General features: G+C 38.4%; 1 protein-coding gene across 2 annotated transcripts in view; it reads right to left on the bottom strand.

Moving 5' to 3' along the window:
- GBE1 (1,4-alpha-glucan branching enzyme 1) overlaps window positions 1-16,413 on the bottom strand; it is a 263,149-nt gene extending 246,736 nt beyond the window's left edge. The window contains 1 exon segment of one of the 2 annotated variants that reach the window (NM_001266287.1): window positions 16,052-16,413. In NM_001266287.1, the coding sequence (NP_001253216.1) occupies window positions 16,052-16,194 (143 nt within the window). In that variant the 5' untranslated portion in view covers window positions 16,195-16,413. 2 annotated transcript variants of the gene reach the window in all.
- Window positions 16,414-17,248: the final 835 nt, after the last annotated feature.

The raw sequence follows: 17,248 nt of genomic DNA, 5'->3' as shown, positions 1-17,248 counted from the left end.
TGGCCCATGTTTTTGTTTTGTGTTGTTTGTGTTTTTGCTTTAAAGGATGGACATGATACATTTAGCATTAGAAAATGATATAAATAAGAATTACCTCAAAGAAAAGGTCAATGTGGACTAGCCATGCCAAATAACTTAGGGCAAACATGACCACCTACTTATCCACAGTTAAGTATGCAGCATATCTCCATGTTTACACTTAACATATCATCTATTTATTTACCTTCAAACATAAAAAAGCCACTAGTCAATCATTGCTGAGTCCCTATCTTAGGCTAAGTCAGAATCTCTTTGTGTCTGATTACCTCTGTTATGAACACAGGGCTGACAGAACCATTCTCCCTCCTTAATCTTCCCCTTGAATCTCTTTGTGGAGTGATACCAACTCTTTTTCCAAAAGTTTTTATTTCAAATACCCACCTGCACTGTCTAATATGGTAGCCACCAACCAAACATTGTTATTAAGCACTTGAAATATGGCTAGTCCTAACTGAGATGTGCTATAATTGTAAAATACACATCAGATTTCAAAGACTTAGTACAAACGACAGGTAAAATATCTCATCAGTAATCTTTTAAGTTACATGTCGAAATGATACTTTGCGTACATTAAGTTGAATAGCGTAAAAATTAGTTTATTTCTACCTTTTTTAATGGGGCTACTAGAAAAGCTTAAATTACCTGTGTGATTTACATTACATTTCTATCGGATAACATTGGTCTGGGCAGGACACTTAACATGGGATCAGGAGGAGCATGAGCATTCAGTACTCACTGGCTTTCTGGAAACCTCCTCTCCAGACAACACTCATAATGTCCCCCTGACTCATTCAGGAATGCAGCCACTTAGCTTACTCAGGAATTCCTCACTCCCATTAAAAACAGTCCACTATCCCTTCCAAAATGGGTTTATCTGTTATAGAGAAACATGTTGCTGTGTTTTCAGATATGATTTACAAGCTATTTTAGAGGCTTCAGTGCTCACATAATGTGGCAATTCTTAAACAAGCACATTTTGCAGCTGAACCAATTTTGCAAGTAAACTTTCACTTTAAGTAACCAAAGCTGTAGAAAAGTTCAAATGATACCTTCACTAAATGTTTTAATGAAGATTAATGTCTTAGCTATTACAAAACTCACAGACTTCCACATTCTTAAAGACTCGTTCTAATTTTAATAGAAAAATAATTTTGAGAACTTAAAGCAATTCAAAAGAACTTCTTTGTCATATATGTATTCTCTCCTTCCTTAATAGAAGAAGATATGCTTTCATCTGTACTACACTGAATTTTGTGACGAAATATCTGCTCTGTGTTTATTTGCCTAACTGAGCTCCTGTTAGGCAGGAAGGCTATCTTACTCATATTTGTTCTGCTATCATATAGAAAAGTGTCTGTGCCAAAGAGGGTGTTAGGAATAAATTTCTTACAAATCTGCAACAGCCAAACTCATAGTACAGATGTAAGAAAAAGCAACTTTGATAATACTAACAATAAAACCCTTTTTACCTACAATAAGAGTTAGAAAACTTACTGTGACCACCAAAACATTAAGTAACTTGGTTAACCTCATCAGTATATACATGTATTACTTATTTTTAAAAATTTGAAATACATACTTATAGCTTACATATTTACAGAATAAAATTTAGCCCTTTGCTAACTCCATTTTGAAGAGAGGTATGGGACCACCTGCTACTGAAAGTATCCTCTGGGAAACGGCAGCACCAGCATCACCTGGAAGCTTCTTAGAAAGGCAGACTCTGACCCTAAGGCACATAAAACGATGTATACATAAATTGTAATAATAATCATTGTAATGATGGTGATGATGATGATAATTATTATCAGTACAATTGGTAGAGATCACTTTTGGATGTTCAGTGCTTCAAATTCATTATAATGAGTTACAATTGTAGAATAAATATTTCCTCAAAAACTTAGCACAAACGACAGGTAAAATATCTCATCGGTAATCTTTTAACTTACATGTTGAACTGATACTTTGAATACATTAGGTTGAATAGTGGAAAAATTACTCCACTTTACCTTTCTGTTTAAAGGTGGATAAATTTTTAGCTGTATTATTCATAAATTTTCTAAATTTTGCCAAATAAACGTACAAACAACCTCCATCTCTCAACAACTAATCAATTTCTATTTGGAAAGTGGCATGCTATGATTTTTGATACATTTATGGGATAATGAACCCTGATAAACATCAAAGAAAATATTAGTATTGGAATAAACTGAAGGCCAATTTCATTTAGATAAAATAAACTAATTTTGTAAAATACTGACATTAGTTAAGATTTAACCAATTCATTCTTACAAATAAAATCATAACACAAAATATTAGATTTACTTGTCATTTAAGTCAAGTAAACAGACAAAATGAATGAAACTTATTTTTTAAAGTAATAGGTGTTTGTTTTTCCTCTGTACTTCAATGGATATAAATAAAGGCAATCGTTTTCATAATGTAGAAGTGAAGACTGATACTGTGAAATGAGAGGGTTCCAAGAATAAAACATAAAATTTTTTTGGTTTTTTTTCTTTTTTTTTTTTCTGAGACAGGGTCTTGCTCTGTCACCCAGGCAGAGTAGAGTGATACAATCTTAGCTCACTGCAGCACTGACTTCCCGGGCTCAAGCCATCCACCCACCTCAGCCTCCCAAGTAGCTAGGACTACAGGTGCTTGCCAACTACACCTGGCTAATTTTTATTTATTTTTGGAGAGATGGGATCTCACTATACTGCCCAGGCGAGTCTCAAAACTTCTGGGCTCATGCAGTCCAACCACCTCAGCCTCCCAAAGTACTGGGATTACAAACATAAGCTACCACATCTGGCCAAGAAATGAAGTTTTTATAAATAAAAAGTCAAATTAAAATGATAACCACTTCAGTCATGCAATATACATGAATGCATACATTCATACAGATTCATATGAAGAAACGTTTAGAATATAAATCAGCAATGTTGTGACATGATAGAAAAAATATGAAAGTTAAAAACTGAAAAGAAAAAACCTTAACACGAGACACCTACTTGAGAATAAATTACTGCATATATCACAAATTTTTGCCTGGCTTTCTAAAGTTTTGGGTTTGTCAAAGCTTAAAATGAGATCTCATAAATAAGAAAACTGACAGTTTGTTACTATGCTTTCAACAAGCTATAATATGTGTAAAAATTATCACTGCTTGTACATTTCAGTGACGCCTGATTAAAGATGAGTGTAATTTTGGTCAGGTCACTTCTCAGTACAAGTTTGTCAGTTTATGATCATTAAAAGGAAGCAAACACACATAAGCAATAAAGTAAACCTGGACTTAAACCTAAAACATTACAGAAAAAATTAATGCACAATGGAACACACACTTAAACGTAATATGTAAAACAATAAAACTTTTAGAAAAAAAAATACAGAAAATGTTCAGGTCCTAGAGCTAGGCAAAGAGCTCTTAGACATGGCAACAAACACATGATTTATTAAAATAAATTAATGAATAAATTGAACTTTTTAACTTCACTAAAATTTAAAAATTTTGCTCTGTGAAAGACTCTGTTTAGAAGATAGAAAGACAAGCCACAGACAGAAAGAAAATATTTGTAAACCACAAACCCAACAAAGGATTTATGTGTAGAACATATAATGAATTCTCAAACCACAAAAATAGGCCGGGCTCAGTGGCTCACACCTGTAATCCCAGCACTTTGGGAGTCCGAGGCAGGCTGGTCATTTGAGGTCAGGAGTTGGAGACCACACTAGCCAACATGGTGAAACCCCACCTCTACTAAAAATACAAAAATTAGCTGGGGCGTGGTGGCGGCGCCTGTAAGCCCAGCTACTAGAGAGGCTGAAGCAGAAGAATCACTTCAAATGGGGAGGCGGAGGTTGCACTGAGCTGAGATCACGCCACTGCACTCCAACCTGGGCAAGAGGGCAAGACGCCATCTCAGAAAACAAAAACCAAAAAGTTAAAAAAAGAAAAATCAATCTGGTTAGAAAATGGGCAAAAGACATGAATAAACATTTCACCAAAGAGAACGTACAAATAGAAAATAATGCTTAAAAGATTTTTCAATGTAATTAAGTATTAGAAAAATGCAAATTAAAACCACAATGACACAGCACTACATACCTATTAGAGTAGTTAACATAAAAACTAGTGGCGGCTGGGCACGGTGGCTCACGCCTGTGATTCCAGCACTTTGGGAGGCTGAGGCGGGCGGATCATGAGGTCAAGAGACTGAGACCACTCTGGCTAACACAGTGAAACCCCATCTCTACTAACAACACAAAACATTAGCCGGGCGCAGTGGCGGGCGCCTGTAGTCCCAGCTACTCAGGAGACTGAGGCAGGAGAATGGTGTGAACCCGGGAAGTGGAGCTTGCAGTGAGCCGAGATCGCGCCACTGCACTTCAGACTGGGGGGCAGAGCAAGACTCTGTCTCAAAAAAAAAAAAAAAAAATAGTGACAATACCAAATACTGGCAAGGATACAGATCAACTGCATCCAGTGGAATGCAAACTTGTACAGACACTGTAGAAAATATCTGGAGGCCGGGTGCGGTGGCTCGCGCCTGGAATTCCAACACTTCGGGGGGCCAAGGCAGGTGGATCATGAGGTCAAGGGATCAAGACCATCTTGGCCAACATGGTGAAACCCCGTCTCTACTAAAAATATAAAAATTAGCCGGGCATGGTGGTGCGTGCCTGTAGTGCCAGCTACTCAGGAGGCTGAGACAGGAGAATTGCTTGAACGAGGGAGGCAGAGGTTGCACTGAGCCAAGATCGCACAACTGCACTCCAGCCTGGTGACAGAGCAAGACTCCATCTCAAAAAAAAAAAAAAAGAAAAAAAAGAAAAAGAAAATATCTGGAAATTCCTTATAAAACTAACAAATGCTTGCCACGTGACCCAGCTATCACAGCATTCCTGTGCATTTACCTCAGAGAAATAAAACCTATACATAAATATTCATATATTAGGTTTATTGCAATATTTGTAATAGCCAAAAACTGGGAACAATCCAAATGTCCTTCGACAGGTTAATAAATAAACAAACTGGATGGATGGTACATCCATACAATGGAATACCACTCAGTGATAAAAAGGAACAACCTACTGATATATGCAACATGGAGAGATCTCAAGGGCATTATGCTGAATGAAAAAAAAAAGCCACTGTCAAAAACTTATATATGATTTCATTCATAGAACACTCCCCAAATGAAAAAACTTACAGACATGCAAACCATATCACTCACTGGTTGCCAAAAGTTAAGGATGGGTGGGGGAGGGGCAATTGTGAGTATAAAGGAATAGCAGGACAGCATTCCTTTGTGGTGATGGAACAGTTCTATATCTTCAATGCAGTATCAGTTACATTAATATATACATGTGATAAAATTGTACAGGAGTATAGACACACACAAATAAGTACATGTAAAAACTGGAGAAATATAATTAAGGTCTGTAGTTTGTACCAATGTCAATTTCCTGGTTTTGATACAACCACTGCAGTTATGCAAGATATTAACAGTGGGGCAAACTTAGTGAAGGGTACAGGAGCCTTCTCTAAACTCTTTTTGCAACTTTCTGTGAGTCTGTAATTATTTCAGAATGATTCTTTTTTAATACAGTCTAACACGATTTACAATTGTCTAAACAATCTCCCCTATATTTTCAAATGTCCTCTGACTTTATAGGTACTTGGAACCTGCTAAAACCAACTCTTAGGTTTGATAGTACTCTTATATCTATATACTTCCTGTTTACATGTTGTATTTGTGAGTAGAGTTTTGCCTAATACTGCATGGGTACCTTATAGTTTTTAATTAAAGGCACTTTGGACAAGTAAAGCAAAAAGAGATCTGTTAGTTTCACTACACTCCTATCACTAGTAAGCACAACTTAAACCACAAAAATAACACTGCCAATCAAAATGGTCAGGAGGATGGAAGACTCCAAGGTGTAAGCAAAAAACAAACAGGCAAACAAAAGTGTCAGAGTATTTTAATGCAGAAAGAGAAAAGCTGAGACAAAATAATAATAAAAAGCACAGAAATGACAACCATGAAGACTGATACTTACACATCTTACGCTTTAAAAACAAAAGCACAGAATGGTATAATGTTAAAGGCTCATAAGCTTGTGTGTAGTTAGGTAAAAAATAATTCATGCTTTACTTTAAAGACTGAGCATAAATTAAGGGACATTTTAAATTTTGTTCTCCTTTCCTTTTTAATCACACAAATTTTCTATTCTCCAAATAACTGAAAACTGATCATTTTTTCAAGAGCCCAAGATGAAAAAAGTATTAGTAATTAACAAACCAATTTCATCTCAAAATATTCTTATATATATATATTTTTTTCCAAGACGGAGTCTCGCTCTGTTGCCCAGGCTGGAATGCAGTGGCACGATCTTGGCTCACGGCAACCTCCACCTCCCCAGTTCAAGAGATTCTTCTTCCTCAGCCTCCTAAGTAGCTGGGACTACAGGCGCATGTCACCATGCCCGACTAATTTTTGTATTTTTAGCAGAGACAGGTTTCACCATATTGGCCAGGCTGGTCTCAAACTCCTGACCTCGTGATCCACCCACCTCAGCCTCCCAAAGTGCTGGGATTACAGGCGTCAGCCACCGCACCTGGCCACATTCTTATATTTTCTAAGAATATTCATGAAAGTGAAAAAAGAAGATAGTGGAGCTAGGGCCAAGTAGCTGAAGAGACTGAATCAGTTTAAGCCAGAGCAGTGAAAAGTCTCTGTATTCTCCCTCCACCCCACCCCCACCCCGCCAAAAAGAAGAGCCCAGAAAAACAAAGATCAGGTCTAGCAAAGTCAAATCCATAACCAGAGGTTGGTAATACTGAGGGGTGTTACTATAGACTCCTCTCGGGGAGAGCAGGAATGCCTGGATCCTGCACAGAATGATTTCCGCGTAGATGTGATTTTAGAGGACGACAACATGATCTCACTGGGGCTTTTCATCTTCTGCCAGATGTAGTTTCCTCTCTGGAGAAAGGAAAAGAGTCCTGGGAAGTTGTGATGGATGAGACAAAAGGATACATTTCAGGAAGATGTGCGTGCAACTGAAAGCCTTGATGATCCAGGCTCACTTTGAGCTAAGGATGACGATGGGACATTTCTGATCAATAACCTGTAAATGGGAAGAACTAGTTGAAGTTTACAAGAAAGCTAACATATGCTTCACTAAAGTAGACATAGTAAGCTAGCACATGTTCCAGCTAGAAACATGGATGTGGTGCCAAGCTGTGTCCAATCATCTTCCAAGCATAAGAAAGGAGACCATATGCTAAGGGTAATATGCTAAGTATATGCTAAGGATAATATAGCAGAAAGATAAAGAAGGATGCGTTTATGCTAAAGCCCAAACCACTGACCTTCACTTTTCTTCACAAGCCTCTACTTCTACAATTCACTGCTTGTGGAATATTCTGTTAATTGAAAGTGTGCTGGGTTTTCTATAACATGAACCTAAATGCATAACTAATTTTATCATGTTTCTGTAACAGTGTGTATATCTGTATTGTGTAGTTATTCATAATTAAATATAACCTGTGGCTAGGTGTTATTTATGAAAACAAAAACAGATTGATGACATTGAGTATCATGTGATATCACCGGTAAAACAAACAGTTAATTCTTTTTGCTGGGTATTTGGAAAACTTCAACTTCATGCAAGAAATACATTGGTATATTTGGTTTCTGATTATCATATTTTGAGTTGCAGAACTAGTGTATAAACCCAGAGATTGTGTCCCATTAAAATTAATCATTCAATGGATCTACTAAAATACATATGAATATTCATTTGTTTTATGCATCTTATGGCAAAATCAAACATATTGAAAATAACTGCAGTCATCAAATATCAAAAAGCAAGGGAGAAAAAAAAGAGAAGGCAGAACACTGGATTTAAAATGTTTTCTAATTAATATGCACATACGATATGTTCAGATACCACTATAATAATTCTTTCATTTTCATACTTTTATGCTGCTATTATATATTTTTTCTTCTTCTACATTAGTCTTATTTTCAAAGTTACTCCTGCTATTAGTAAACTCAGTATGACCATTCCTCTAACCATCCACAGTTCAGGAGGAAGAAAATCCCTGCAGCTGTTTGATGCCCAAGAATATGAACACTTAGCAGTCAGATGAAAGAAGAGAAAAAGACAGAAAAGGAAGATCAAGAGAAGAGTGATTTTGAATTTCTGCAGGCTAACATTTACCTCTCTCAATAAAAGGAGCTTTGTGTTCATTATATCCCAGGACTCATCTTGCCTTCAGCTTATAGTAAACGGGCAATTGCTTTATCATTTCCTCTCTAAATTAAGGATCAAAGTTTAAACATATTCTTTTCCATCTCTATTAGATTATGATTAAAATTACCACCTGCCTTACCTCATTCACACAATCACTCTTACTAAGAAAAAAAGAAGGAGCCCCCTAAAGTAAGGCACAGTTAACTAGTAAAACAAAGAGCTGTAGGGAATTTCTGGTCATGGTATTTATCTGATAATTCATTTCAGAATATAGTGTTAAAGAAGCAAACAATAAAATCTTCTGAAAATAATACTCTAGTAAGTATTTAACGTGATATATTAGTTTGCTAATATTATCATCAAACTATTATTTACTGAGCATCTTTATATATATTCCTAGTCCTCAAGACACCCTACAAAGTAGATTCCATCCGTCTTTTATAGATGAAGAAACAAGTTCAGAGTGGTTGATTAACTTTCCCTAGGACTCAAGGCTATTTAACAGTTATAAGAGCTAAAATGTAAGCCTCATCTTGCTTTTACTTTAGAACATGGTCATTCAGCAATATTTTGTGTATACAGACACACACACACACACACACACACACACACAGAGAGATTTCTACACATGAAGAAACTAAATTTAGAGTCTAAATTATTCTCATCATTTACACATCAAGTTTTATAAGTTAGTTACCATAACTTAAATCATGTCAAATAAGCTACAATGGAATTGTATAATAATGAATGTAAGATGTGTAACATATTTTACAACTCTACATAATAAATCAATGAATGTAAGATGCATAACATATTTTACAATGTAGAGTCCTACCTCTTGTCAAGGTACAAACAAAGCTGGGAGCATCACACTACCTGGCTTCAAAATTTATTACAAAGCTACAGTAACTGAAACAGCATGGCACTGGGATAAAAACAGACACATAGACTAATGGAACACAATGGAGAATTCAGGTCTAAATACGTTTGCAACCAACTCATCTTCAACAAATGTGCCAAGAACTTAAAATGGGGAAAAGACAGTCTATTCAATAAATGGTGCTAGGAAAACTGCATAACTATATGAAGAAGAATGAAACTAGACCCTTAGTATCTCATCATACACAAAAGTCAAATCAAAATGGATTAAATAAAGACTTTAATCTAAGACCTGAAACTATGAAAATAGTAGCAGAAAACACTGGGGAAATGCTCCAGGCCACTGGTCTCTTACAAAAAGATTTCTTGTATAAGACCTTAACATGGGCTGTCAAAGCAAAAATAGACATGAGAGTATAAATCAAGCTAAAAAGCTTCTGCACCACAAAGGAAACAATCAACAAAGTAAACAGACAACCCACAGAATAGGAGAAAATATTTGCAAACTATCAGATAAGAGATTAATAACCAGAATGTATGAAGAACTCAATCAATCAGATAGCAAAAAAAAAAAAAAAATCTGATTTTAAAATAGGCAAAAGATCTGAACAGACATTTCTCAAAAGAAAACATAAAAATGGTCAACAGGTATATGAAAAAATGCTCAATATCACTAATCATCACAGAAATGCAAATCAAAACCACAATGCAGTATCATCTCACCACAGTCAAAATGGCTTGTACCAAAAAGATAGGAAGTAACAGATACTGGTTAGGATGTGCAGAAAAGGGAACGCTCATACGCTATTAGTGGGAATGTAAATTACCATAGCCACTATAGAAAAAAAAAAAAAACAGTATAGAGGTCCCTCAAATAAGTAAATATAGAATATGATATGATCCACCAAAGCTACTACTGGGTATATAGCCAAAAGAAATCAAATCACCATGTTGAAAAGACATCTGCACTCCCATGTTTATTGCAGCCCTATTCACAATAGCCAAAATATGGGATTAACCTAAGTGCTTATCAACAGATGAATGGATAAAGAAAATACAGTATATAGATACAATGGAATATTATTCAACTATAAAAAGTAATGAAATCCTATCATTACAGCAACATGGATGGAAATGGAGACCATTATGTTAAGTGAGATAAGCCAAGTACAGAAAGGCAAGTATCACATGCTCTCATTCATATGCAGAAGCTAAAAAGGTATTTCTCAGGAAGACAGAGCATAGACTGGAGGTTACCAGAGGCCAGGAAGGAGATTGGGGAAGGGAGATAAAGGAGGAAAATATACATAAATATATTTATTACCACTGAACTGTGGTTAAAAATGATAAAAATGGTGAATTATATATGTACATTTTACCTCAATACATTTTTTTTTTTAATTTCTTGGGGTGGTTGCTAACATACCAAATCCAAATTACTTTCTAATTCCAATTAGATACCAATGTGAAAATTATTTTATTTCTAACCAAGTAGAGCTCTTCACTGTAATTGTAATACTTAACATGGGCTCATAAAACCCCTTCTCCCATTCTTGCACACACAGCTACAACTTGACATCAGATTCTCTCAAACTGACTATTCCTTCAGAGATTAAACTTTTAGTCTCTGATGAGTATGAAAGTATCTGATAAAGAAACTATTTTCTTGCTTTATTCTGGCCATCTTTAGCTCTTTAATTGAGTATATATTCCCCTTCCCCAGATTATCACATGAAACCTCTAGTAACTACTCCTGTTCTCTGTTCATCTACCCAAGTAATCCAGACATTTTTAGCTCCAGGTGAATTGACCTTAGACTCACTGGTATGCCACAAAGGAAAAATAAAGTCAGAAGACATTCAGTCAGCCACTGGCTCATTCAAATATTATACTAAGTATTTACCGTAAGGCAGGTCCAGTTCTACAGACTGAGGACTACAACGGTGAATAAATAATATAGACATAGTACCCATTCATGAGAGCAAACAATCTAGTGGGGGATACAAAGAGTAGAAAGACAACTATATTACGGAGTGGATGAGCATCCATAGGATAGTGGTCCAAGGTGGCAGAAAAGAAGAGGGACCCCTCAACCAGCCCGGAAGAAGCTTCAAGATAGGGCGAAGTCAGAGAAGGCATACAATATATCTCTAAGCTGTGTCCCAAAACATGTACAGGAACTATCCTAAGGTAGAAACAAAGAATGCTTAGGCAGAAGCAATAGCATGTACAAAAGCACAGCTTCACTGAGAGTTAAACCAAAATATGTGGCATCTAAGACAGCATAATATGTCATCACACTTTCCAGCTGATACTCAAACATTTGTTAAATGTTTCTCTTTCATGGGGTAGAGAAATTATTTTATATTAAGAAAATATTAAATACAGGAAAGGATTCACTTATTTAACCCACTCCTACTAAGCTAAAACTATCACTCTTCTGATAAAGATCAGAAAAGCTTTCTAATTCTTCATCTTTCTTATCTTTTATTCAGTGATTTTTTCCAGACACTACAATTTCTTGTGTGTGGACAAAATATGAAATGAAAATCTTCAATATTCAAGAAAAAAGGAATGCATGTGGAAAATGGATACCACGTTTCTAATTTATTTTACTGGTATTCTAGTACCTTTATAGAATGGTCCCCAGAGATCCGAGCTGCCCCTCTCCCTTTACGGCCCTCTGGTTAGATGGTACCGAGAGGGCGGCTGAAAAGGTCAGCAGGGACCAGATCATGCAGAATCTTGTAAGTTATGGGAAGGAGGCTGTACAGAACTCAAGAGAAATGAGGAATGGTTGAAAGGGTTTAATTAAGCAGAGGAGTACCATGATCAGATTTGTTTATTTCAAAATCCATTCCACTTAGTCTGTTTTTGAATGAAGAGGAGTGGAGAAATTAGAATGGAGTGCAGATCTGGAAAAAGAACAACCGCTATGAAGCAGTTTCTGTAAACCATACTAGAGATGCTGGCAACCTGAACTAGGATAGCAGCAGTAGGAAGGCGGCATGGTACATACTTAAAAGAGTTAGGGGCTACAATGGAGTAGACTCAGAGGTATAAGGAAAGGAGGAGAGGGGAGTAAATGAGAAATCACTCGTTACGTTTTAGGTTCGGAATCTTGGTAGAGGAAGATTCCGAACACCGTGATTCGGTTGACGGGGACAAACCTGTTTGGAATGAAAATCTGTTAAGTTCAGTTTTATACTTGTTGAGGTTTGTATTTATAAAACATCGAAATGAAGATATAAATAAGTCCAAGATAAGGAGAAAGATCTAGAGTGGAGACAGATGTGGGTAGCCTCAGTAGATAGATGGAATCCATGGGATGGATGAGAACGCCTAGGGAGGAAATATACAACAGAAATACATAAAGGATCCCAGGAAAGTGACCTAAAAATCTCTTACATTAAATGGTCAAAAAGAGGCTGAGAAAATGAAAGAAAAGCAAGATCATGGCTTCAAAGAGCCAAGAAATAGTCCAACATGTACAATGCTAGAGACAAAGAAGAGTAAAGAGGTATCCCTACATTATCATGAAGTTATCTGTGAACTGCTTGAGAACAGTTTTAGCAAAGAAAGATTAATCACAGGTGCAGCACTTACTTATGCCATGTATACTCAAGCCCATCACTCAGTTTCTGCACCTGTAAAACAGGAAAAATGCCCACCCTGTCTACCTCATGGTTTTGTTATGAGGATTACATTAAATACCATAACTGAAAGCGCTGTAAAAACATTAAACAGAGGGTATAAAGTAGTATCATTAACATTGTGTTGTTCTGACAGTGTTCACAAATGCCAATCCTCTGTTTCACCCACATGGCAAGCTGACGTGCACTGGCCAGTGTAACATTATCAGCAGGATGGACTCACTGCTAGGCAAAAGCTGTAAGAAATAGTGCATAGTTCAACATGCTTCTCTTTGCCCTGCCACTACTTCTACAGAAGTAGGTTTCAAAACAAATCCTTCATAAGCCTAGACTTTTGAGTGACTGCCATGAGGACAGTCCTCTGGCTGACTCATGCTGACATGTAATATGGGGACAATTAAATGTTTTAAAGCACTAAAATTTTGGAATTATAACAACTAATTGTAGTGTAACAAGAAGTAAACAACTAAATAAAAGGTAGAAAAATCAAGTGGAAAATGCTATTTTGGGAGGTCATCAATGAGACAACATGGAGCTAGTCAGTCAGTCATGCTAATAATGTACTACTTTTTATTTTATAGCAGAGTAACTCATTAATCCTCTATACTTGATTCAAAATTCTCACAGGTACAGAAGGTGACAGAACAACTAATGAAGGTGATATGGTTTGGCTGTGTCCCCACTCAGATCTCATCTTGAATTCCCACGTGTTGTGGGAGGGACCTGATGGGAGGTAACTGAATCATGGGGGCAGGTCTTTCCCATGCTGTCTCGTGATAATGAGTAAGTCTCACTAGACCTGATGGTTTTAAAAAAGGGAGTTTCCCTGCACAAGCTCTCTTCTCTTGTCTGCCACCGTGTGAGACACGACTTTCACCTTCTGCCATTGTGAGGCATCCTCAGCCACTTGGAACTGTAAGTCCTATAAACCTCTTACTTCTGTAAATTGCGCAGTCTCAGGTATGTTTTTATCAGGAGCGTGAAAACAGACGAATACAGAAGGGGAGAAGGCCAAGATAAACAAGGGAAGGAACATCTGAAACATCCTAAGGGAACATCCAAAAAAAATCAAATGAAAAGATGTCTGCTGGGGAAGGATGAGACAGTCCATCAAAGAGAAATTTCCTTCTTCATCAATATTGTTGTTGGTACCTCAAATTTTCTTCACTCCTTAGTAAGCATACTTTGCACCTAAGTGTTTGACTGGTTATGTATCTGTGTTAGGCCAAAGACACACAGTCCAAATGGATTATCAGAAATAAATGGAAAACTGGACAAGGAACTAAAACCAGACTGTATGAAGGAAAAATGTTTTATTCTTCGAGTGTTAACAATAGAAGTTACCAAATAGTAACTAGATACCAAATAGTAAATAGAAGTTACCAAATAGTAATGCCAAATTACTATTTGATATGCTTAAATGGAACATGTGTGCTAGCAAATGGCCATTACTCAGAACCAAGGACAAAAGTAAAATCCAGATCAGAGTGAGGCATGAGGGCCCACTGGATGAGACTTTTCACCAAGCACACTGGATTCTCTTCCCTTCTTTATCTTGGCCTTTGTCCCCTTCATTAGTTTTGGCAAACCATGAAAGAAGATTATAAATGCTTCAATCCCAGTGGAGTTGGAAATAAAGTACATGAAAGAAACTTAATAAAGAATGTTTATCTGTGTGTGTCATTTTAAAAAGGAGGGAGGTGTAGATAAAACATTTCCACAACTCTTCTTTAATAAATATCTTAAGTGTCATTTTACAAAGCACACAAGTAAATTAATGTCATGGTTACAAAGACATCAAAAATATATATATATATCTGACCACTACCTTTAATCACTATCTTTTTCTCTAAAGTTTTTCTATTTCTAAATCAAATCCAACCTTACACCTATGACAATTATGTACTAAGTTTCTTTGAAAGTATATACTGTAAATTCTGAAAACAATTTCATAAGACTGCTCCCCAAATGGTTTATATAACAGCACAATCATCTGATTAAGTGAGGGACAGCTCAACGTGATTATTTCACAAAGGGTTCATTCATTACCATATACAAGCTCAAGAATGCAACTTCATATCCCTTACAATCCCTAGGGCAGTGTTTTATCTATAGCACTTCCTCAATAAACACTTGCTGATTTGAATGCATTTAATACCTGAAAATGCTAGGACACAAACAAATTGCTGGGCTTTTTTCAAACTCCAAATCAACCCATTTTCATTACTCTCAACGCTCCTTCATGCCAGTTAACTAGATGGATGTTTTCCATCACTTGAAAAATTGGCCATGTATATTCTATTGCCAGGATAGTTTCCATTCTGCAGTGTCTCTCCTAAAAGGGGAGAAACTATTAAATCAAAATGGGGTAACCTCACAAGTATAACTATTACAACTTGTAAAATAGCTCTTTTACTTAAAACAACAACAACAACAACAAAGACCTGTACCTTTTTAGTGGAACTTATTAACAGAATCATTAGCCCAGTAACTAAACTGGTATGGTACACAATGGTAGAAGACAAGCTAAAACGACATTGGCCTGTAAAAGTTTTACTTTCCTGACCTTTCTCCCTCTTCAAGATGGCAAAGTCAAACAGGAACAAATGTTGATGTACATTGAAGTTATCAATGTTAGTCCAAGGGGAGAAAAAATTGATCAATGTAGGTGTAATCTTCCCCTAAATGAGGAATATTCGCAAGGAAAGAACTAGTGCAAGGATATAGTGTCTGCCTGAAGGAATCCTGTTAGATATAAAATCACAATATTTGCTATGAAATAAACTAGAAAGTTTTAAATGCGTAATTACACGTGCCAGGAGTTATGCCCACGTGACTCCACGGGCCCACGCTAGTGCGTGCCAAAGTCAGAAAACCTGCAGGGGCGTTGAGTCACTCCCCAGCAGCACTAGGGGAATTCAGTGTTGGAGCCACAGCACGTACCCTATGGCGCAAGACCGCTGATTAGAACAGAAGGGAAAGGGGATGAGGAAAGAAGTTTCCCAAACGCCCGCTCCGGGGACCGGAGCTGTCAACCTGCCACTGCGGAAGCCACAGAACCCGGTTACCGCGTCACCCCGAGCCCCGCCCATTCAGGTTCCTCCCCGCCTGGGGCGGGGTCGGCGCTCCAGGGCCGAGGGGCTGCCCGCGTCCCGAACCGGCTCCTGGGAGGCGGGCTGCCCGTCTGACTGGGGGTGGTGGGAGTCCGGCGGTACCTGCGCTGGAAGTCCACGGCGTAGGGCTTCAAGTACGGGTCGACCTCCAGGAGTCTGGCCAGTTCGGGCACGTCAGCCAGGGCGGCATTGAGCGCCGCCTCGGAGTCCTCGGCCCGAGCCGCGGGAGTCACCGGAGCCGCCATTTTCCACCGCAGTCCAAGTAGCCGAGGCCCGAGAGGGTCGAGTGGGGCCTGAGCGGGCACTGGAGCTCGAGCTGGGACGTGGCGGCTGGGGCTGGGGCGGAGCCGGAGGGCGCCTAGGCGTGTCGCGGCGAACCGAGGCGAGCCGCGGCCGTCCAAGGCCCTTTATAGCCGGGGCGGAAGGCCGCCTGCCCTTTCTCCCCCCGCCAGCGGGGAGGAGCGGATCCCGGGGTGATGCCTGGACGCACGTCCCGAGCGGGTAGGAGGCACCGAGGCCTCTCCGCCCACTCACGCTGCTGGCACCTGGAGGCCGCAGGGACCTGCCCTTTCCTCCCCGTAACGGTTTTTCCTGCCGGCGGAGGTCCTTCTAGGAGGTGGGTCCCGAGCTGACTTCGCTCAGCCTTGGCCTTCCTCACCCCGACCTGTTCTTGGCTCCGGAATAGATTCCGCTTGTAAGCACCCACTTAAACACCCACTGACAGCGCCCCCTTCAAATTGGACATACTGGGTTTTTTTTGGAAGCGACCTTATTTCTCAAAGTTGTGAGACTTTTGGGGGGCAGTATTTCAAACATACAAATTCACAGAGAGGTGAACAGTCAAGTGTAGCTAGAGTACTACTGCTGAAAATGTGAATACCACTTACAACCAGGGCTGTCCTAAGCTTGCCAGGTCACGTGAATTTAGAATTAAGACACAGAATGCTGGAATGCCATTGTAATTCTGCTGTTCTGGTACTATTTTCTGCATTACCAACAGCTAAGAATTATAACCATGGGAAGAACTTTTCTCATTCTCCCTAAGGCCAAAAAGGAAAAGGCATTTGCCTGTGTTGGTAATTGTTACAAGGTTTTCAGCGATTAAACTATCTTTGATAACACAAATGATATCATTGAATTGGAACTCCATTCTGCCACTTACAGTGATAAGGCAAGAAACCGCTCTTCCTCCTGGCTTGGGAAGCTCCCACTTGGAATTCCCTTCTTTTACTGCCATTAACTGACTGGCTTCTATGTCAATAGTTGGTTTTTAAGAATACAGAATTGGACACCAAGAGA

Source organism: Macaca mulatta, chromosome 2 (assembly GCF_049350105.2).
Source record: "Macaca mulatta isolate MMU2019108-1 chromosome 2, T2T-MMU8v2.0, whole genome shotgun sequence".
In the NCBI taxonomy this organism is placed as follows: Eukaryota; Metazoa; Chordata; class Mammalia; order Primates; family Cercopithecidae; genus Macaca; species Macaca mulatta.
This window is presented reverse-complemented; position numbering and strand designations above follow the sequence as displayed.